This window comes from Homalodisca vitripennis, chromosome 8, assembly GCF_021130785.1.
Source record: "Homalodisca vitripennis isolate AUS2020 chromosome 8, UT_GWSS_2.1, whole genome shotgun sequence".
Lineage (NCBI taxonomy): Eukaryota > Metazoa > Arthropoda > Insecta > Hemiptera > Cicadellidae > Homalodisca > Homalodisca vitripennis.
The window spans coordinates 14,275,103-14,298,507 of NC_060214.1; the positions used below are offsets into that span (position 1 = coordinate 14,275,103).

The 23,405-nt window shown below is 32.2% G+C and overlaps 1 protein-coding gene across 2 annotated transcripts in view; it reads left to right on the forward strand.

The window, feature by feature from the left end:
* LOC124367330 (CCR4-NOT transcription complex subunit 3) overlaps nt 1-23,405 on the forward strand; it is a 38,350-nt gene that overhangs the window by 10,454 nt on the left and 4,491 nt on the right. The window contains exons 1-7 of one of the 2 annotated variants that reach the window (XM_046824063.1): nt 358-777; nt 5,746-5,978; nt 7,333-7,488; nt 16,205-16,384; nt 17,505-17,783; nt 18,968-19,223; nt 21,109-21,435. In XM_046824063.1, the coding sequence (XP_046680019.1) occupies nt 747-777; nt 5,746-5,978; nt 7,333-7,488; nt 16,205-16,384; nt 17,505-17,783; nt 18,968-19,223; nt 21,109-21,435 (1,462 nt within the window). In that variant the 5' untranslated portion in view covers nt 358-746. Of the gene's footprint in view, nt 1-357; nt 778-5,745; nt 5,979-7,332; nt 7,489-16,204; nt 16,385-17,504; nt 17,784-18,967; nt 19,224-21,108; nt 21,436-23,405 lie in introns of those variants that run through there. The other variant, XM_046824064.1, reaches the window with a different exon arrangement.

Genomic DNA, 23,405 nt, shown 5'->3' on the forward strand with positions numbered 1-23,405 from the left:
GTTTCTTGGAGCACTTAAAATTGCTACAGTAACTGGATTTGATATGTTTGCAAATTTCACTGGAGTATTGTTTTAAAAATATCTTATCATGTTGTATGTGAGTTTATAATTGTAATGGACTTGTATTGAAGATTCAGAATTCAAATAGTCTTAAAAAACAATATTGTGGTGCATTATCAGTTACAAGAGAAGTACAAGTTTTATTCTTATAAGATATTTTTAATGAGGAATGTTAAGGAATTGGGTTTTGTCTGAGGTGGTAGACAGGTTTTATAAAGAATTCTCCTATCACAAAGATAACACAACAAAAGATTGCACTTTGAACTGATCCTTCATGATTAGTCCTGTGTTGTTTAGAGGCAAGGCAAGCAGCTCACTGTTGAGGACTAGTTGGTTTTCTATACTGTAGGGCAGTAACTTTAAACTAATAATTTAACTGATTTAGTGTTTAATTTATGTGTCTCAGAAAACTTACGGGGATATTACTATTACTTGATTTTTTATAATTCCCATATTGTTTTGTTGTTACTAGTTGTAAGGCGTGACTATTGTTTTGCAGACAATTCTAAACAAGCTTGTTTTATTTGAACTTAGCTTTAATTAGTAATTCCTTTATATCTATAAAGGAATACAATTTTATTGTGAAGAGTAGATTTTTATCTTTGTTAATTGCTTTGAATAGTGTTTTATATTGAGTGTTTTATTTATTTTATCCAGATATCTAGTGATAGTTAAATTTAATTGAAATGGCCCTAATCATTGAGGATGGATTCTACGGTAGGTTGTTCTTATTGATTTACTGTCTTTTTATTTTGTAACAACATTTTTGGTTTGTAAATGCAGTAAGAATTGTTGATCTGCAATTACTGCTTATTTTATTGTTAAAAAATATTTATATATATATAAAATATATTATAAAATATATATTATTGTTAAGGATCTGTTTTTTAACAACAGAAAATTAGTAGAACTACATCGTTGAATAAATACATTTAGTTTGTGTGTGCTTAATCCGACTACAAGTCCAGAATAATTAATCCATTAGAAACATTACTATAGTTATTACTAGTAGTTTGTGTTTCATGACATACTTTGATGATCTGAACTAGTTATTTTCGGAACTTGAGTCATCTGTGTTGTAACATACTAAAAAAACATTCTTTGGTAAATATCTCACAATGTAATTTACTCAAAATATAAATTAAAGTTACAAAATTTTAAACATTTTTAGTTTTTTTTTTACTAGAAAATATATGAAGTATTATATTAAATGTAATTTTTGCATAAAAATTCTAGTGTTTTTTTTTATCAGTCTTCATTTATTTAACTTTTGTAAAAAGTGAAATGAAAGCAACCATACTGTCAAAAAGATCTCATAGATAAAAAATTATAAAATATATTGGTTTTTTGTGGTTTTAAATTTAGTGATATATAAAAATTAAATAACTCCATCTTCAAGTCCTGTAACTCTTGTACCTGTGTGTAATCCACAGTGTGATCATATTTTTCTTAATGATGAAATAAACGGAACATTTATATGGTATAGTATTTCTTCACTAAAAAATTAGATAGCCTGTATAAAAGATATAATACGTTCTCATAGCAAAGAAATGCATGTTTTAAATTAATTCTAGTAGTATTAGTTTAAAAGATTACCAATTCAAATATCACAGTTACCAATTCAGGACAGTTCTTTTAAATTGTTGAAACAATATAAATGGAAAATAATTTATTTACTTTTTACAGGTTATAACGTGTACTTAATAAAAGTACATGTATGTAAAAGTATTTACTTGATAAAAGACGTAACAAAACTATTGAACTTAAATGCTTGGGAAACGCTAAACATAAACAAATAAAGAAAAGCTCATAAACAATGGAGTAAGCTCTATAGAAAATTCCAGCCTTCTTTCTTCTCAATTTATTCAAAAATTAAACTGTACCAGTCATATCCAATTTTTCATACTGGCTGAAATATTTCCAAATTTTTGTATTTGTATATTTACATCATACAGTATTTTAATATTAATTGTAATAAAAGTAATGTAAATAGTTATTTGTGGATTCACCTTTGGTTTCGAAAGGCCATGTTCAAAAAATAAACTATATTGAAAAATATTGTTTTAATAACGTTTACTACTATTTATCGTATGTAGTTTATTATACTATAGATGTGCTAGATGCCTGATAAGGTGCCGGCCTCAATAGTACTGGTATGAATAGGGGCTGTATAATCACTTCGGTATAATTAGACACAATTTGAGAACATTTATATAGAGGCAGAGTAATGTTTACTCTTTACACTTATCAGTATGATAGCCTGTGGGCTGTTGACTCAGTATTATCACTTGACATTAAAGTAGTATCTGCAGCATTCACTGTTGACTTGCAACAATGATTGATCCTATGCAATAATTACGCCTACTCGAATATAATGTGGACCTTATCGTACCATAATTAATGTGTGGTGGTGGAATTTTTTTGTGGAACCTACTGAACGCCATTTTGTTTATCCAACTAAATTAGTGTATTTGTTGGATCATTTGTCAATGTTAGTGTGTTTCACGTATAGAACATATCAATTAAAATAAATATAATTTCATTTGGGAATGTATAAAAGCACGACTAAAAATTGACTCATCAATTTAACGTTACAAATTTGTTTTGTGTATTTCTTGCAATCAGGAGTTGAAAGCAACAAAAATTTAGTTTTAAAATATAATTTCATGAAAGTGACCAAGAACATAAAATTTAATAACATAGTAGACAATAATAACTATACATTTAAGGTGATTTTATTTTTGGACTGTTATTAAATTGTTCAGAATTAGGATTGAACTCCAAAATGTCTGTGAATATATATATTTAAAAAATATATAAATTAAAAATATACATAATATATATATTTAAAATTAGGATATAAAATATTTATTTTAAATTTTTTTAAAAACACACACACACAGAGCGATAAATTCAAGGAGAACTCCATTGGGATCTCAGAATGTATTAATTTTATAGCAAACTTAAAATTGGAAACTTAACCTTAACGTAGGTAAATAAAATGTTGCTGCTATTTTCTAATACGGCGGTCAACGTTGAAGTTTCAAATTGAAACCCTAAATATGTTTCCATAATATATATATTTTTCTGTATATATAGCCTATATATATATATATATATATATATATATATATATTTATATATTTAGAAAAGTTTCTTAACAAATTAAACAATATTAATTTTATTTTTATTTTGCCATTAGAACAAAATCATTTTCTTTGGAAGCGTAACATAGGTTACCCTTTCTTGTCACACGAAAAAAGCATTGATTTGGAAACCAGTTTTCTTTATGTTTTTGTGTTTCTTGCAAGCAGAGATCTATCTGCATATCCTCCAGGGAAAGTGGTGTAATTATCACACAACACTGATCCTGGCAGAGATAACCTGGTTGCTCAACTCTGTTGTAGCTGTCTGACTGGCTGTATGTGTGTTCACAGTTGTGTCGTAGAAAGTATGGCTATGGCCCTCCCCCTCCTTCCCGCCACCCCCAATCTACCTGTTACTATTGACTGTGGTTTTTGTTTGTTGAAATATTTTCTATCAGTTGTTGACATTTATCGATCATAACGTGAATAATTAATAACAAGCTGAGTAGTAAGCAAACCAATATAGATTTTATTTTATTGATATTAAAGGTAATGCCGATATACATGAAAAAGATTAAACAAATTTTTGTACATCTTACGAACACAATGGTGTATTATGAAAAATAAAGTAGATGTAAAAGTAAATTTAATAGTTGATTCAAAAATAGAAGTTTGACAACACATAAAATATATTTATAAAAATGCAATTTTGAATAAATAAAAAATAAATATATTAAATAAAAATACAAATTCACAGCAATATAATATAAATGGAGTAATAAATTCATTCCATTCTAATTCTTTTGTATGTAACAATGTATAATAAATTAAATATAATAAAAATTTTAAAAGAGAAATTGTAAATAACAATATTTTAGTTTTACATTTTGCCAAACATGTTCATGATTTTTGTTAGTAGTCAGCATCATATAAACAAAATGCAATGCACAAAGACAGTTTACTAATACAATAAGTATAACAATAATATTAATTAAATGTAAACCAATAATAACAAAGTATCAACTTTATCCAAATAATTTCTTGTATATAAACAGTAAAATCAAAATAAGGTAATAAAAAGTTAATAATATGCCTCCTGCATATTTGTTGAGAGGTAAGTCTCAAATAATTTAAAATTTTGTGTAAGATAAGTCTTGTTTTAGTCTATTCTGTGCATATTTGTGTAATTTCTTTTTTTACATTATTATTTAATTTTATTTCTGTCGTTTGCCAAATAGATCTTGTAACTGCAAATTTATAAGAATTATAGTTTTAAATCTTCTTATGTTTTTGATATTAAAGTAAAAAATATTTAGAGAAACTATTATTTGCAAAGTATATTTTTAAATTAGTGTAGTCTTCTTGAAAAGTTCTGTTGAAAATGATAGTTTCATCGTTTAGGTAAGGATTGTTGTGAAAATCTATAAAATTTCCAACAAGTCAAGTTGTAAGTAGGGGTTGCTTTTATTTGTTCAGGTTGTGTCGTCATTATTGATTTTTAGAAAAAGGAGGGAGCTCAGTTCAGAAAAGATTGAAACAGGTTTTTTGTCCCATGACCCTTCCTTGTCCTTTGGTATTGTCAGTTTTGTTGCATTCACTGGTGTAACAAGTTCAGTCCAGCGTGTTACTTACATTTTCCATATTGATATTTGTATCATAGGTGGTAAGGTCTCGTCAAAATGCAATGGCTTTTGTTAAAAATTAACCTATACAACTAACTTTTGTTGTTTTTAGAAACAATGTGATTATTAGGATTTATTTAGAATCCAGATATGGAATGAACAAACTCTATTTTCGCAATCCATATTGCTTGCTAAATTACTATAGGGCAGTTTTTACAAAATTAATGTTGGACAGGCCTAGTTTATATTGAGTTGAGTTGCATTCCCAACATTGGTGACAATAGTAAAATCCTGTTCCTTCATAATCCTTCCCTTGTCAAAATCAAATTTTGAAAAAAGAATACATAGTAATATATTTAATAACCTTGTAATTTGAGGTTTTTCTGATACATTTTTGTTGTACAAATTGTTATAACACCAAAATTAGACAAATTAATGTATTTTTTTTTAGTTTTGAAGTTAAATATAATAAACCTAAATATAATAAAGTGTAAATGACAAGGACAGAACCAATTTTCCAGCCCATGAATGTCAATAAATAATCCAACTTTTAAATATGAGAGTGCTCTATTTCTTAAATATTAAAAGAAGTACATTTGTTTGGTTCAGTACAGATTTCCGTTGGCCACACATAGTTTACCAATAAAACTGTGTCAGTTTTTAAACCAGTACATTTGTTTGGTTCATAGTTTACTAATAAAACTGTGTTAGTTTCAAACCAGTGCAGTTGTTTGGTTCAGTATAGATTTCTGTTCTCCACACATAGTTTACCAATAAGACTGTGTTAGTTTCAAACCAGTACAATTGTTTGGTTTAGCGCAAATTTCCTGTTGTTTACACATAGTTTACCAATAAAACTATGTTAGTTTCAAACCAGTACAGTTGTTTGGTTTAGCGCACATTTCCTGTTCCTGTTGTCCACACATAGTTTACCACTAAGATTGTGTTCGCTAGTCTCATGTTGAATCTGATTGCAGGTGAAATCGAGCGGTGTCTCAAGAAAGTAACAGAAGGCGTGGAGACGTTTGAAGACATTTGGCAGAAAGTCCACAATGCCACGAACAGTAACCAGAAGGAAAAGTATGAGGCTGATCTCAAAAAGGAAATCAAGAAACTGCAGAGGCTACGAGATCAGATCAAGAGCTGGATCGCCTCTGGGGAGATTAAGGATAAGAGTACGCTCCTTGATTACCGGAAACTCATTGAAACTGTAAGTGGAACCAACTTGGAAACTTGAGTTCAATTTTAACACGAGAATATGTTGTAGGTGATAGTAATTACATGGAATTTGCATAGGAAATGGTCTTAAAATTGAGATGATTTCTTTTCGGTTTCACAGTTAAAAGTAAAATCAATTTGCAATTATTATTTAATGAGCTATCACAAATTAAAATTAGAGTACAATCATTTTGGCAATCTTAAGATTGAGCTTGCATAAGTATAGCAAACTCTGACGGCTAGATCGTATGAGCATCATCGTTTCCTGTTTTCTGTGATAAGCAGCCTGCTGGTCCATTTCATCCCCACTCCAAGCACCAGGAATCAGTTATCTGTTTATCTTTCTCTCTCCCTCGATCTTCCTGAACCCTAGATCTGGTAGTTTCTAAAGTAGCAGTGTACTATATTTTATGTTTTGAGTTTGTTCTCTCTTAGAAATGATCCCAAATGAATGTGTGTTTTACACATTAACACACATTACACATTTACAATTTAAAAACTCCAAATTTTATATATCAATCTTCCAGAGGGAGTGACATACTTTTAATTCCAAAATATAAAAATTTAATACTTTTTCAATAAAATGTTAAACATAGTGGAAAAATTAACTTTTGTTTTTCAAAATAAAAAATGTCACTCCCTCCAGTCATATTTCATATACATATTGTAAAAATTTAAAATCCTTTACATCAGACGTTTTCTACTGGGGCTGATTATAAAAAGACCCAAATGACTACTTCGTATGTCTGTAATTTCTCGTGAAGTGACCCAAAAATGTTGTTGTTCTTTTACTGGCTTCAGGAATGGTATCTTGAAGGATTGTGACTGTTATATTTTAAAAATTTTACTCAACCCAAAATCGATTGCACCACCTTATTAATAAACAGACTTGTGCCCGGTTGTTCTTTTTCCAAATGAGAAGAGTAAATGCTATATTATACCTACTTATAAAGTACAGATTCAACACATTTAATTTATATATATCCAGATAATTAATTAGTTTGAGTTTTGTGTTAAATGTGTTGTAATTTTGAATTGCAGAAGATTATTTACAATATAATAGCACACTTTTCTTAGACCATTCTGGCGGAGCCAATATCACAATATTAAATGGTCAATACAGCTTGTTGAATCCTTATCAGGCCAGGGAATAAGTGAGAGTACCATACTCAGGAGTAAACATTGTTATGGGTTACAATATCTGTGTAATTATTTTTATCTCATCTGGAAAGGAATATTATGTACAAATGACACATATATAAATTAAGTACAAGTTTTGGTGTTAAATGAATTCGTTTGTAGTGGATCCAAATTGCACATACTAAAAGTAACACTTTTGTTTGTAGCAAATGGAGAGGTTTAAGGTTGTAGAGAGGGAAACGAAAACCAAAGCGTACTCCAAAGAGGGGTTGGGAGCTGCCCAGAAAATGGATCCTGCGCAGAAGGAGAGAGAAGAGATATCAACATGGCTTGTGACATCGATAGATGCTTTAAATCTCCAGGTATTCTAAATTAAAAATTGTTGTGTATATTTCCATCACTAACACCACCCATGGCAATTGTAAAATGTAATTTATTAGTTAGTCTATTTATATAAATAAGCATTCACTAGGGAATCTGCATTACAAGGTGTAATGTAATGCTGTAACAGCACTGTTACTCTTTTAAGTAAAATAATATATGTTTCTTATAATATATGTTGTTAATGAAATATGTTTCTTCACATAAATTAATAATAAGGAAAGACCTCCAGTACTTGTGTAACATAGTCATGCTAACTCCAGGTCGTGTGCAATTAAAAGTAATCGTTAGAAACTACTACTTTTATCAATGTAGTTAAAGTTGATTAAAAACTGGTTTTACATAACGTGGCAATATTTAGGCGTTTAGTTGGCTTTCGTCCTACCAACTGTTCTGCGTTTTAAAGAAATACTAAAATGTAGGAGCAGGATATCTCTAGAGACTGTAATTTGTTTTTATCAGTAATCAATAGCATATACTTGTGCCTCAACGTGAGTATCTCTTGACCAGAATTGTCTAGTTTACAAAATTGAATAATTTGTTGACATCTTGCACTCTTAATAACTTGTACTTAAAATATATTAATAGCATATTTCATCTACATAGTTAAATGATCTAATTGATTGATATCCGTTTATGTTGTCCTCATCTGGGACCCTTTTCTCAACATTCTTGGATTGTTAGTTTTCAGTTTTGAAATTTTTGGAAATTACACAATAACTCTACAACTTGTCTGAAGACATCTCTGCCACCTGGTGCTCAGTGGCACCCTGAAATGAGAAAACAAAATTCCATATGACTGTGTTTTTTTTCCCCTAACTATTACGCAGGTGACTACAAAATTGTTTGAAAAATGGAGTTTTTATTAAAATACTACAGTGGAATTGTGTCGTTCAAAAGTTTTTAGTTTGAAATCGTTGGTAATGTGAACTTTTCTTCAGATTTTTTGAATTTCTACAATGACAGTTTTATGAAAAAGTGGTACATTAATTCGAAGCTAGGACTGCAAAAACAGTAGGCATCGTGATAGCTGTGAGTTGCATGGACTGTGCTAAGTTGGGTCAAGGTTCGCACAAGAGAGCAGTGCCCCCTTTCCCCACCAAGCCTCCTTCATGCCATCCTGTTGGAGGTCAGTGTCTTCGTGCTAGCTTGGATCGCTTGCAGAACGTTATCACTATCAAGCAAATTAGGATGCAGACTCTACGGAGAAGCGGAGGAATCAGTGGAGCATATTTGGCTAAACTGTCCTGCCATATCTAAAATTCGGAAAATATTCCTGGGGGCGTAACTCCTTAGCCCCAAGGACATCAGAGAACAGGAGCCCTCAAATCTGATTGGCTTCTGTAAAAGTCTCAGATTCTGAGGACACACATAAGTTAGGGAGGTGCAAAGATCCTTTTAGGACTAAGTGCGGGGACAATCGTCTCTTTCCCTCACGAGAAAAAAAATTAGGATACTATAAAATAATACACAATGCCATAATTTGTGAAATGATTTTATGTATTATGATGAACTGGACAAATTACAATTATGATTATTGCAAGGTATGAGTACGCAACAAGACGCGTCACCGCAACAGGCTTCGGTGAGGTTCAATACAGAATTTCAACTTTCTAGATCATTTCATTATTGACAGACAGAGCAACAGACAATTATATAGAAAAGAAATGTTTATATTCTTTGGCAAACAAAAGAGAAATTGTGTTATTTATTCTGCTGAATGACAGACTTCCACAGCCAAATTCAACGGTTGCACATACACTATCAATTTATTCATGTCTGTGTAAAAATGAATTTTCATGCAAAATTTCAAGACCGCAGATGAAATCTTTCGTGATATATCTTGCCACATGATAAATTCACATTTTTAATCATTAAAATGTGTTTAATATCAGTGTTTAAATAATAAAAGCCTACACAGCAAGTTATCATAAAATGATGTGGAATATGTTGGAATAGTTGGCCCGCATGTGTTAATATGTCACGTGTTACAATCTCTTATTAGTGTGCATGGTTAGCCACAAGACCAATGTAAAAATATTTATTAACACAGTCAAATCCCAGGGAGTGGTATGCACCATAATCACTCAACTCGGTGTTTCTCATTTAGAAATGAAGCCCCATGAATTCAAGTCTATGAGTCAGTTTGTTTTCAAGATAACATGTGGACGGACAGAAAGACAAAAATGAAATTTCTCCAGCCACTTGAGTGATAGGCTTCGCTAACGCTCAGCCAATGAAAGTCAATTAATGATTAATGTTATGAAGCGATACTATCGATTGATGATTACTGAAATGTGAAGAAAGTAACGCTTATTGAAACTATACAGGCAGAAAGACAAAAATGAAATTTCTCCAGCCACTCTAGTGATAGGCTTCGCTAACGCTCAGCCAATGAAAGTCAATTAATGATTATGTATGTTGTGTATTAATGATTAGTAGTTTCATGTTATGAAGCGATACTATCGATTGATGATTACTGAAATGTGAAGAAAGTAACGCTTATTGAAACTAGACGGGACAAGACTAAGAAACGTAAGGGTTTTAAGACAATTGGCGGGTCTGGTTTAGGCCATATTGTTCACATCCCCACCACGAGTCCACCAGTGGGCTCCAACAGTCAGTGATTTGGCGATCTCTACCTTGACTCCCCATTTCCTATCCCCCACCAATCGTAACGCCTATACCTTCTATCCATGTCTTTGTGTTATCCTCACCGTTTCACTGCATCAGTCAAGATGAGCAGAAGTTTATCGAGGTTGCGTATTTATTTTCTTGTCGCGTGAGTTTGTACATTTTGTTTATTTTTCTGTTACAGTACTGTAGGTCTTTCGCATCCGTACACTGCTCAACAATGTCGGATTCTAAGTCACAGATTTATAGATCTTAATCGTTGGCTGATAAGTTAGCGATGATCAGAGAAAAAAAAAGAAAGAAAAGAGATATTGGAGATTTCTATTGAATCTCTTTCATCAACTTATTTTAGAAGTGAAGAGAAATGTTTTCAGTGCCGAGTGGAAAAGAAGAGAAAAGAGTAAGAGCACTGGACAACCGGATTTGGACATCCTGTATTTTAAAATGGTTTTAGTATGAAAGAGGTAATAGTATATCAATGAACAGCCCACTGCACTGCACTTATCCTATCTCCTTTCCGATTGGCCGAAATCCATTTGTAGTTTACTTTTATTTTCCCTGCATTTTAATCCTATCATTTTAGTCCCAAAAAGGATTTCTTTGTAACTATTTTCCACTCTTCATTACATTCAGCATAATGACCCACAATATAGTGGGGGATTAAGAGCAAGATGGAACAGTTTGACATTGATTTCCTGTATTAGATACAGAATTTTTATTTTAATGTATGTGTTATGAGCGGTGCAATCTTTCATAATCAAACAGGTCGGTAGAAGACAGACCTGTTATAATAAACCTCATCCAAGAGATTGTTCAGGACATGAAGTTAAAAATATTTCGTAATGAACAAGGAATGACTTTATAATAAGTGCAGAGGTTAAAATCCTTTGCATTAGCATATAAATTGCAACAAGCCAGTTTTTTCTGCCAATAGAACGAGTTGTACTTCAACAGTATAATCGGCTTTGGCACCCAAAGGTGTTGAAAAATTAGAATTATCATGGAGAAAACTTGACAAAGACGGAGTTACACTTCGGTTGAGGTTGACTTGGATGCATTTCAAAATGTTTCTATTGATAATTGACAAGTCTTCTAATCTTTGCTGTTTTAATAATGTTAAATAAAATTCAACATGAAAAATAGGATGGTCCGTCATCATTTTGAGAATTTAAACATGTAACTTCAGCTGTTTATTAGGCAGCATTATCATTGGTCATTTCAAAAATTGGTAAACTTCTTTTTTGAGAGAGTTGATGTTCTCATTATCCTAAGTGTCGGACTTTGGGTCTGAGTTAGAGAAAGCGAGGTTCAAATCCTATCTTTGACCATCAGTACTATCGACCTTGTTCTATACAGACTCTCCTCTTTATTCTAATAAGACCCTTTTCGCGCAGTGATCCTTGATGGCGGGTAGAATATGGCTTCTTCTCAAAATAAAACTTGTTCTTTTTACTCCCCTAATCTGTGGGATTAAGTGAAAGAAGGAATGATCAACTTAGAAAAAGAGTTGGATTTCGAAAAGAAGAAACTGAAAATGATGAAACTGTGACTGAAGATGGGTCATCTATAGACTGCTGGGATCCTGTCATCTTCTTGAGGACATCAATGTGGACCAGGGTATTGCAGTGTATCGCCAGCACACTAATACACCGTCGCTGAACTTCTCAACACATCAACCAACGTCACGACGGTCCTTCAGGGAAGAAGATCGATTCCGAGCACGGATGGAGAAACCAACTATATCCAGGAATTAAGGCAATATTATATGTCTAAATGAGGTCAGTGAGGTAATTTTATTTTTTAGTCCGTAAATAGTTTATAATCTTGCATTATGGCTGTCAGACGTAAAAAGAAAAGTTAAGATTACAGACTGTTAAATTGTAAACCCAGATACTTTAGCTCTTTGCAGGCAAAAAACACAGACAGAATATGTGCCTTGCTGGCTAACCCTTTTGCTGCTGGATATTTAATGCAGCATGCATGATAGCCAAGGACCTTTTTGGTCTAAATGTATGGTTTTAGTAAACGCACTCTAAGGTTTTGAAAAACATTTTTTTGAAATTTAAAATGTATTTGTTATTTTAAATGAAATTATATTTAAGATTGCAAGTAATTTAATGTTTTTAAATCAATAAATAAAAAATTGAATATTTCTTTCATTTGAATTTAAAGTTGAAATTTGAAGTGGTGCCAAAAAATCTAAAGCAATTTTTCAAAATATGTATTACAAAAGTAATCTTTTAGTAACGTGGCAACAAATTTTGTAGTCTTACATTTGTAATGTGACATTCTCACCATACTTTTTGATTTTACACAAAATCCTAAACGTATAAATTTGATTTTATAAACAAAGTATTGCTTTAGCTACTTTCTCATTAAGCCAGTGTCTTCATCCTCTCTGATCTGGTTTATTGACAATTGGATGCATCTAAAATATATAAGGATTTTTTGTTGTCAGGTGTATGAAATTTACACAGCGAAAGGGTTAATAGACTTCTGAATGAAATATCGTACACAATCTGTTGTAAGATCTTTCTTTACCATAGGCTTTCTTGAGCATGACACTAGATTATTTACGTTTGTATGTGCTCAGCAAGGTTTCGTACTTCAGAACATGTTTTCTTGATCATTCTAAAAAATAAATCCAATGGTTTGTCTCAGGTGCATACGATGTGTTCGGTTTTGTTTGTAAATATCAGTTGGTCGTGTCATCTACTGAACTGAGCGTACTTTCGTTTTTCGATGCTTGCAATGGGTTAAATGTTACAATTTATTATTGTGTACGTTATATGGTTTTCTCAAATTATGTAGTGTATTTTTATTATTTAAAATTAAAATTTAATTTAATATATTCAATAGTTTTAGTTTCAATGATGCATAAAATAACATACATTATGAAGAGTTTGTAACTGTGGTTTCTAAAATAAAGGGTTTTTTTGTTTTGTAAATATAATGAAGTTAAAATGATTTTTCAATCCTTTGTAAGACATTTGTGGTTTATACTGATCTCTTGAGCATACTCTATTCAGGTTCCAGTGTATACTACAAAACCCAATAACTTTGGGGAGGATTGTGTGCTGTGTATTTACAAGTTGGTTACAGTAAAACTAATTGATCTTATATATTGCACCCAGGGCATTTCACCACAATTTTTGGAAATTGGTAATCTTGTGGTTAACAGTTATTAGCAGGTTTTTATTTGATTATGGATGGTTTGAAAGACAGTAGGAGTTAGAACATTTAACTTCGTGGCATAATTCTAAAAGTATAAAACTATGTTTGAGGATTAAAGTGTGTTCGGGTGTTAAAAACCATGCACTTAAAATCTAAAAAGGGCTGCAATGGACTGCCAAACAAAAGTGAACGTAATATCTCTGTGGTATACCAAGAGCACAAAGTCCAGATTGAAGAGATTGACCCCCAAGTGATGAACCTGCACAGGAACAAGAGCACAAACAATATGTCACACACACATGAGCGAAGGCGAAAGACTGTAAAGAAAATCAATATCGCAAATTTCCTGTGTTATCGTGGCATGTCATTTGAAACAAAGAGAACAGGAAGGCAATGGTCACGAGGGTGTGGGGTAAAGGGCAGCCAACTCTAGTCTTATGTTTTGGTCCTGGACCTCAGTGCCATTTTGTGTGTAGGAATTTTATTGATTGAGGTCTGTTTGTTTGGTTGGTAAATTTTTTTTAGATTTCCTAGTTAATTCCTTTTTTTAATATTGATAACCAAAGTGGCCTAACTTTAACAGAAGGTTGACTTACCGGTTGATCTGCTAATTTTATGTTTGAAACCTTAATAAGGTTGCATTTGAAAACATTTTCCTCACAGTGTATTATGTTGGCTTCATTATATTTCAGTGTTGAGCAATTTTAGACTTATCCACCAATCCATTTTTCTTTAGGTCCTTTAACGCTCTCATTTAGTAGTCTTTTTATCTCACATATGTATTTTCTATCAGAAAAAATGTTATACTGTAAATATACTTTTTGCAGTCCTGTATTCTTTTTTTTGTTTTGTTTTTATGAAACTTTGCCTAAGACTTTTTTGTGTTTTAAAAGCAGTTTTAATATTGTATTTTCTCCCTACTCTTCTAATTTTCTCTGTTATGCATCCCCCGGCGCATAAGGGATATGCATGTATGTGAATTTTTCTCCTGTTTTCATTTTCTGTTTCATAGTGTTTCCTATTATTTCTTTTACACTTAGACAGACTGAGGGTATTCATTTTTTACAAGGTTTCTGATTTCTTCATTAAACTCATCTTTGTCTGAGTACAAACTCTTTGCCCTGTCAAACAAAGGGTGTGCAACTCCTTTGACAGATTTTGATGGTTCAATTGAAAAGTTAGATAGTGCCCTGTGTTGTATTTTCTTACGATATGTAAATTATTATCTTATGGACATCCCTATCCCTTACTACACACTCATCCAGAGGAGAGATTAATATAACCAGGAACTTCTTTGAATTAACTTAAATAATTAAGTATTGACGGAAAATATAATATATTTAGTTGAAAGAAGCCACTAAATTAAAATTGTATTCATTTTAAATTGAAGAATAGACTGGTTTTTAACTTAGAAATAACATACTGTCTTCAAATATTTGTGTAGTATGAATCTATATTAATTGTAGGTGTCATTACATTTTATTATTGTTACTGCAATTTGTTTGTGGTAACTCCGCCTGGCATATCTGATCTCGAAATGATGCAAAGAGTTCTTTTTGAATTTTTTCCTCACTGACTATATTTAGATCTCTTCAAAGGAACAAGACCCCCTATTCATACTTCTTATTCAATGTTATCAAGTATAGGCACACAGTGAGGCTATGGTTGTCTCAGAGCAAAGTGGTTATAATACTTTAACTTATTCTGTCTAAAATCTGTGTTTTGAACATCATGTTCTTCATTAAAAGATCAGACGGTTACATCAAACCAAGATTGTATACAGATATGTATTGCTGTTTTTGCTAATGTTGGATTTTTCATTTAAAGGCTTTACTAATTAGTTGTCATTAATATACTAATTGATTGTTCCATAGAAAGGATTTTCATTCAATCTTCCGCACATCATTGTATATATGAAATCTTTTATATGCAGCCATCAGTCAATGATAATTTTAAAATGTATTTATAATATTTAATACTATACAATTTTTTGTTATGGTTTTAGATTAAAATTTTTATTCTAAAATATTAGCCTAACATTTTTGAATCATTGATAATTGTAGAAGAAAACAAAATTGAAATGTGTGTTTTTTTTATGGACGTGCTGACTAAGTAAAGTTTTTTTTTAATTATGGCCTTGAATGGCCTTGTCAGTTCCTTAAGTTTTGGGTCAAATGTTTTACAGAGAGAACATTCAATTATGGAAAAGAATAACTGACCTAATTATTAGAATAAACAATTTTTAGAATTTACACAGACTGTACGTGTCTTCTTAACCGTTTTACTATCAACTTCCATCGGCTTGACCATCAACTTTCCAAGTGATATCTATTTTTGTCTCAGTTCTGATATATCTATATCGTGCAGTGGTTTACAGTATTACTTGTAATTTGCAGTGAAACTTTTTTGTGAGTGTATTGTATTTTGTACAATTAATTCATATATTCATATATTGAAACGTAAACGAGTTGTAAATGAAACGTAAACGAGTTGTAGTTACTATGAAACGTAAACGAGTTGTAGTTACTATGAAACGTAAACGAGTTGTAGTTACTATGAAACGTAAACGAGTTGTAGTTACTATGAAACGTAAACGTGTTGTAGTTACTATGAAACGTAAACGAGTTGTAGTTACTATGAAACGTAAACGAGTTGTAGTTGAAACAAATATTAATGGCTAGGCTCTTAGTCTATGGATTGAATGGTGGTGATTTTCGTTTTAACTGTCTTTTCCCTTTATCCGACAAAGTTTCGGCCCTGTATGTGGTAACCACAATTGAACAAGAAAATACTTAAATTCAACACATGTTTCATCCTAATTTAAGACAATATGTTGAAAGTTAAACAAATCTTCTAGTTTGTTTTGATGTAAAAGAATTGGATTTGCAGCTTGACCAGTTTGAGTCGGAGATCGAGTCGCTGTTAGCAGGGAAGAAGAAGAGACTAGACAAAGACAAACAAGACAGGATGGATGAACTGAAGCTGAAGCTGGACAGGCACAGGCATCACATACGAAAGCTAGAGACCCTGCTGAGGATGCTGGATAACATGTCGGTGGAAGTCATCCAGGTCTGTCAAGTGGTACAGTGCAACATTTTAGTCATATAAAACTTTCAGTCTTACTTTTAAATTTAAGGGGCAGTGCTCCGTTTGAAGCTAATGGGATGGTAAATTATGTTTATGCAGAGATAATAATACAGTATGACATAAGGCTTTAGCGAGTAGCTATTAATTCAATTTTTAGATAAAAAAAACAAATTATAATACTTGTAAATAATTCTAGTCCACCAAGTTCTTGTTGACCAATTTATAGGAAATGTAAAATAGTAACTTTAAATGAGGCTTATGCTTTTAAATTTTTGTTTTGGGTGTATGAAATTAAGAAATTTTGCTGGCTATGTATTTGAACATATATTACAATTAATGATGGGCAAATCCAGAATTTTCACATCTCGAATTCGATTTAAAATCATGAATTTCAAATCCTAGTAATCTTTAGCCTAACTGTAATTTAATTAAAATCATCACTAGCCCAGTTTCTGCATTTTCCTTTCAAAACCGTCCGATAATATAAAAATAATCCAAGAATATCACTGTGTTTTTAAAGGTATTTGTAAATCAGAAAATTAACTATATTTTAAGAGCAGTCATATTTATATATATAATATATATCCTAACCATGTAATTTAATTTGATATATTCTAATATTGGATTCTAGAATATATGCCTTAAATCTTTAAAAAACGTGTGAATATTTTTGTATTACTTGTATAACGAATTTTGAACTTAAAAGTTTGGCACATTTCAAACCACCCTATTTATGATAAAACATATTAAAATAATATATATTTTATAGAGGAAATATTTATAATACAACTACAAAAAATTAGAGGTAAACAAAAATTAGTTATCGTCAGTGAACATTTTCATCTTTACAATTAAATATTACTTATTTCACTTGCATGATAGAATTTATATGAACAATTTTTTGATTCATAATTTATAGTTGTCATTATACCTGACAATGCACTTGTTATTTTACATACAATAATGTGATTTATGAATATTACGTGCAAACAAATTACATCTAATGACAGTAAATTTTCTGCTGTTGTATACAGCAGAAAATTTAATCCTTAAAAGTTAATCCTTATTTCTTTGCTTACTTATTCAGGAAATTGTGTTGTAGATAAGAAGAATAAAAGATGACGTAGAGTACTACATCGAGTCATCCCAAGAGCCAGACTTCGAGGAGAACGAGTACATTTACGATGACATCATAGGGTTAGATGAGATCGAGCTGTCGGGTGTTGGTTTGCCCTCATCGGCGACGACAGACAGCAACGGCACCCCTACAAGCCTGACCTCATCGCCTCCTCCGTCCCCCCCTCTCCCCCTCCATAATCATTCCAGTGATAGTTCTAATGAAGAGAAGAAAAAGAAGGAAGTCGATCAACTACCTACTAAGGTGTGTTACTTTTTGAGATGTTGTGGAATTTTCACTATCAGTTTCTATAATAGTAGACAAGTACGTGCTGCAGGATCTCACATTAAAGAGATACTGAAGTTGACCATTTTATCCTGTAGTTTCTAATTACTTTTTGTCTTATAATGTAAGAACATATTTAAGTGTGGACGGGTGTCAATTTCTTAAAATTATTTTAGGTGCTCACCATGGAATACAAAAACAGCCAGGAACCTAGGGGTCTCCTACTCTGGAAAATTAAAAAAAATTATCTTTAAAAATATTCTTTTATAGATTTCTAAAAACCAATTTCCATTAGACTAATATTATAACTTATCTCCTTTAAATTTTCCTTTCAGTATATTTGACACATTATTTATAAAAACGTGTAGTAAAACCAACAATGGAGATAGTAATTTTATAAACAGTTAGCGATATCTTAATGTAAAAATACATCAATTACAAATATGGGTGTTTGTTACGTTGATACTGTAATTTTATTAAGCAACACAAAAAATTAAATCAATTTTAGACTAGATATCCAGGTATTTAACTCTTATATGATGTTATTAATTAAATACATATTCATGGGAGTCAAGAGCAAAATTTCCCCTGCTATGACTGTTTCTGAAAACTTTTTATCAACTTTTGGTTATTTGAATTAAAAAGATGCTTTCATTTTACACCTAGAAACAATTTGTACTAGCGTATATGTCTCAACTTTATTCCTGTAATTTTTCTTGAGGAAATCCTCTCGACGTGGCTTCTGTCTTGTAACCGTATGTCTCAACCAAATTCAAGCTGCAATTGTGCCACATCAAATAATATTAATTTCGTCCTGTGATATTTATGCCGCACTGAATATTCCTTTGATTACGATCGAACTTTTTGTACAGTTTTCAGTTGGTTTTTTTTTTCCAACGTGATTGTTAGTCTCGTTGCTCTGCGCTGTGACAGGCTAAATGATCTGAATATTTTGTATGTTGAAATACAATTTCTGATATTTATTTTTATAGTAAATTATTTGGAAAGCAGGTATTTTAAACTGTAAAAGTTGGGAACTTGAGGAACGTTTTCAGTTGTTTCCTATATTAATACTATCGTAACTAGTTAATTAGAGGTTCTCAAGTGTAATTTTCATCAAGTTTTGAATAGACTGGAATGTACAAGCTGCTATTGGCTTACAGGTGGTGGTAAAACCTACTGCAGTTAGAGCCAGCAATAGCAGTATACCATTGCTCAACTCAAACAGTAAAACAACAACACCTCTGACAAACAACAACAACAACAAGCCTGTGTCTCACTCTACGCCCAACAACAGCTCACCCTCGTCGGGCCATATGAACCACCACCATCCTGTCGTCGCCCCGCCACCGCCACCATCGAGTAACTTCGCTGCCGTCGCCGCCGCGCCCACTCAAAACGCTTCCAACAAAATTACACGTGAGTAAAATGATTGTGTCCAAAATTTTTATTTTGGACTAGTCACTAGTTACAAAATATCATAAAAAGGTGGTAGATTACAATTATACATCAGGGATTTTATGCAATGTATTTATATTTTTGGCAAATTTTATTATATTTTTGATATGAGTCAATGATTTACAGCGAAAGCTGCTTTTAAACGCCAATTTTTGACATCGAGAGAACTCAATTTTATTATTACGTGACTTGTGGAAAAGAGATACAATCATCAATACTTACGACATGCTCTGATCAATTTGACTCAATTAAAGTCAGATTGACTTGCTGTCTTGATGTTAACTTTCTAAAAAGCAAATTGAAAAAAATAGACATATTTCAATTTCATTTCAAATTGATTTTTCTTTTGAAGCATGCGACCTCGTGTCCTCGCGACCGGAAGAGGGCACCTTCCAGAGGAATAATAACCGTGGATCCGCCACTAGATTCCCTCTATCCAAAGCCTAACCAGCTTTGAAGACTAAAGAGATTAACTAATAATTTGGATATAGTTCCGAAAGGTTCCCTAACAATCATACCAAATCCCAGGCCACGTACACTCACTTCTACCGTCGACTCCACCCGATCGCTGCACAATGACTGCCCGCACAACCTCCGGTCTCAGCTTGCTAACCTAGCAGGAATCATCCTACCAGAACCTGTCCAGAAGAATTCCGGATGGCTCCTATTGTTTAAGCTAAGAGCTAGAGGTCGGCGCAGCTGGCTATCGCGTTCGCGGCTACAGAAGGATTACGCGCGCCAAATTCAAATCTATAGCGGCACTCGCTGCAAGCAGAACATCAATAATATTGTAGTCAAAAATAAGAATTTATTTATTTACAATCTTGATGATTACAAATAGCGTCATCTATTATAGCCTACTACATTATTGGTAACATTGTTGTAGAGGTCAAGTTTACACATCAGGATGGGTTGTCTCTTCAGAAATAAAAATTGTAAACAGTTTTTCAGTGTTGTACTTCTTTTTTTATAACAAAATTGATGGTTTTGATTTATTGTTGTAGTGCATTAATTTTCATTCCGGCATGGTCAACCTTTCAAAGGCAGCTGTTGTATGAAGTGGTATAGGGAAGTTTTGTGCATGTTTAGTTTGGTGGTGATGAAGCTGTTTAATATTGTTGCCAGTCTATAATGTGAAATAATTGTCAAAATGTTCAGGTTTCAGACAACTATTCTAGTCTCAGCTTGGCCACTACCCATATTGTCTTTTTTGCAGTCTCTGAGCTTCCTCATGTTGATATTTCATAGCAATGATGACTTTCAAAGAGAACATAACATGCCATCTAGGATCCTTTGGTATAGTAAAGATTTTGGTTTTGATTCAGTACTATGAAAAAATTCAATCATTAATTTGTTACATTTATTACTGGTAACATATAGTTAGATACAATTAAAACTATAAATAAAACAATTCCTTTATATTCTCATTTTGTTTTTAATCTTATTGAACAATGTTACTGTTTTAAGTTTTGTAAATCTTCACAAAGACATTTTTTTCTTCTGTGAAAGCAACACAACTTTGCTAAAATTTATTTTTTGCATTTTGCGTCATCACAAGTTGCCTTTTGAAGGTTTTATTTAGAAATCCGAGTAAAAGAGCGTGTTGGAATAATTGAGTACAATATTTTTATAGCAATGTTGGTAAAAATAGCTTATTAGTTATTCAAAATCGTAATGGTGTAATATAATCTATTGGTCTAGTGCATCGATGGAAAGCCTGGCGTTAAAATCCAAAACCTCACACTTCTTTAGCGCTCTTAGAACACTAAACTATCAGTCGCCAAAGTCCACCATCTTCATGAGTCACTGGTGGCAGCGATTGTGATAATCGTATCTATTGTTGCAGCTCATGCGGTGGAGAACGGCGGCATCCTACCGGCGAGCAGAGGGGAGAGCAATCAAATACCCAACACCAACTCCACAGGTTCCTTGCACCACCCGGCGACGACAGAGTCTCCGCACGCAATGCACAACAATGTCAGCTCGGCAGGGGTGTCCAGTTCCCCCCCTTCGTCTGTGAGCAGTGCTCCGTCACCGACACCTCCCACCCCTCCCCCTCCTGCCCCCGTGCCACCACCTCCTACGGACCACGCCCTCTCCTCGCTCAAATCTATAGCACAGCAAGTCATCGACCGAGCTGGTCTCGAAATGCCCCCTTCGGACTCGAGTAGAGGTAAGCTGTTAAAATGTGTTAAAAGATAAATGTAGACTGAAAAATTGGAATAGTTATTTTATAAGTTGATTATGAATTTGCCCATTTCTCTTTTTGTAACTGTGAAGAAGTTACACATTTCGGACTCAAAAAGCCATCCTTACTTCACTGTATTGGACTTGATTGCTCGTGTCCACGAGTGCATTAAGGTCATGGATTCGTCTGTTATAACTATTAATCTATATTCACTTTACACTGTACGAGAATGAGAGAGTATTGGGCAAACCAAACTGCTGCTTGTCTTCTTTGCCAGTTAACGGACAGTAAATTGCTGTTTAGTCCTAAAAGGTTAATAATCATAAAACATATACACACGTATGTATAAACTGTGTTTTGAATGGCTGAATCCTAAATTTCCAAACAATAAATGCACAACTTCTTTCTGATACAAGAACGTATGAATGTTGTTGTTTGATTTAGAATAATTGATAAGAAATTAATTTTCTTTCAAAAAGTTTTAAGCAGGTAGAAATTTTTTGTAAGTCTTTAGGCCCTGTTAAGAGAGAATATAGTTATGGTTCCTAATCTTTTTATTATGGGCTCAAAAGTTCAAATCTCTGATCATGGATGAAATTATTATACACTAAAAAGTAAATATCCTGTTCTTGATGGTATAAAGTAATTTTATTGAAGAGCAGTTCAATATTAGAACTTCATGTTATACCTAAACACTAGCGATAATAATATTACACATTGAAGTGTGTTACTTTCCTTTAATACTAAAGCATAGGAGAAGATATTCTGATTATTTTAATAACTTTTGGTATCTGTATTTGAAATTAATTTCGATTAGATCATCATCATGGTTTTGCCATTCGAACCACATTGAGAATTTACTAACACAATTTAAACTTTAAATATTTTAGACTTGATGTGGAGAGCCAGCTTTAGGCAAAAAATGTTGGACCACAAAAGAGTATGTTTCTTTCTGTTTCTGTGTGTATGTTGGTTGTTTTTGCCTAACACTTGTTGAATGGAGATAGCACTTCACAATAAGGCTAAAATATTTTGAGATTTGAATTGTGTTTGCAATTTTTAATGCAGTTTAAACCGGTAACCCTTGATGTAGTCAACACACAGACCGTGTTAACCTAAGAATTAAGATTATTTCAGATTTGTTAGCCAAAAACCACTTTTGCTGTGTTTTGTTATAGTCTGCACTAATAATTAGATTATTTTAAATATTTTTATAACCGAGCGATTATGGTTCAAATTATATTTATCTGAAAATTATAGTTCAGGAGTTTTAAAATGTTGAGTTTTAAGGCTAAAAAGCAGTTAAAACTGAAAAGAGACTGTGGATAGTCGGATTTTTGACCAAAATATTAATTTCTTAATATTTCCAGGGAATCTTTCTATTGTTAAACATTTTCAGTTTTTAAAGATTTTGGCTATTGATTAATGATTAAATTTAATGATTCATGTAAAAATCATATTTTTTGTTTAATATTTTTTTTAAATGTTTTAAAAAGGCTTTGGCATTCTTTACTACATTTTTCTATTTCAGTTGTATTCAAACTGCATCTGCATAAAAATGTTGTCAATTAAGTTTTAAATTTAGTTTGAGAAAAAATTCAATTGAAACCCGGTGTTGTAAACAATATTCCAACTCGAGTAATTCCTGAATTTCATGTGGTAGTTTATGAATAATGAAATACAGTTGCATTTAATAGTGAAATATCTAGAAACTGGAATTTCTCTCCAATATTTCATAATATTTTATTGTATAGTTCCAATGATTTCAGTAACAATTGAACTATTTTAGGCCTTTGTGGAGAAATAGTAAGTCTAAAGAAAGACTAAAGTCAAAGTCCGTAGCTTTACAGTTAACACACTTACGATATAATAAATTATGGCATTTTACTGTAGTTGATTAAAATCCTAATAAAACAATCCCACACAAAGAAAGCCTTCTGCACATAACATGACAT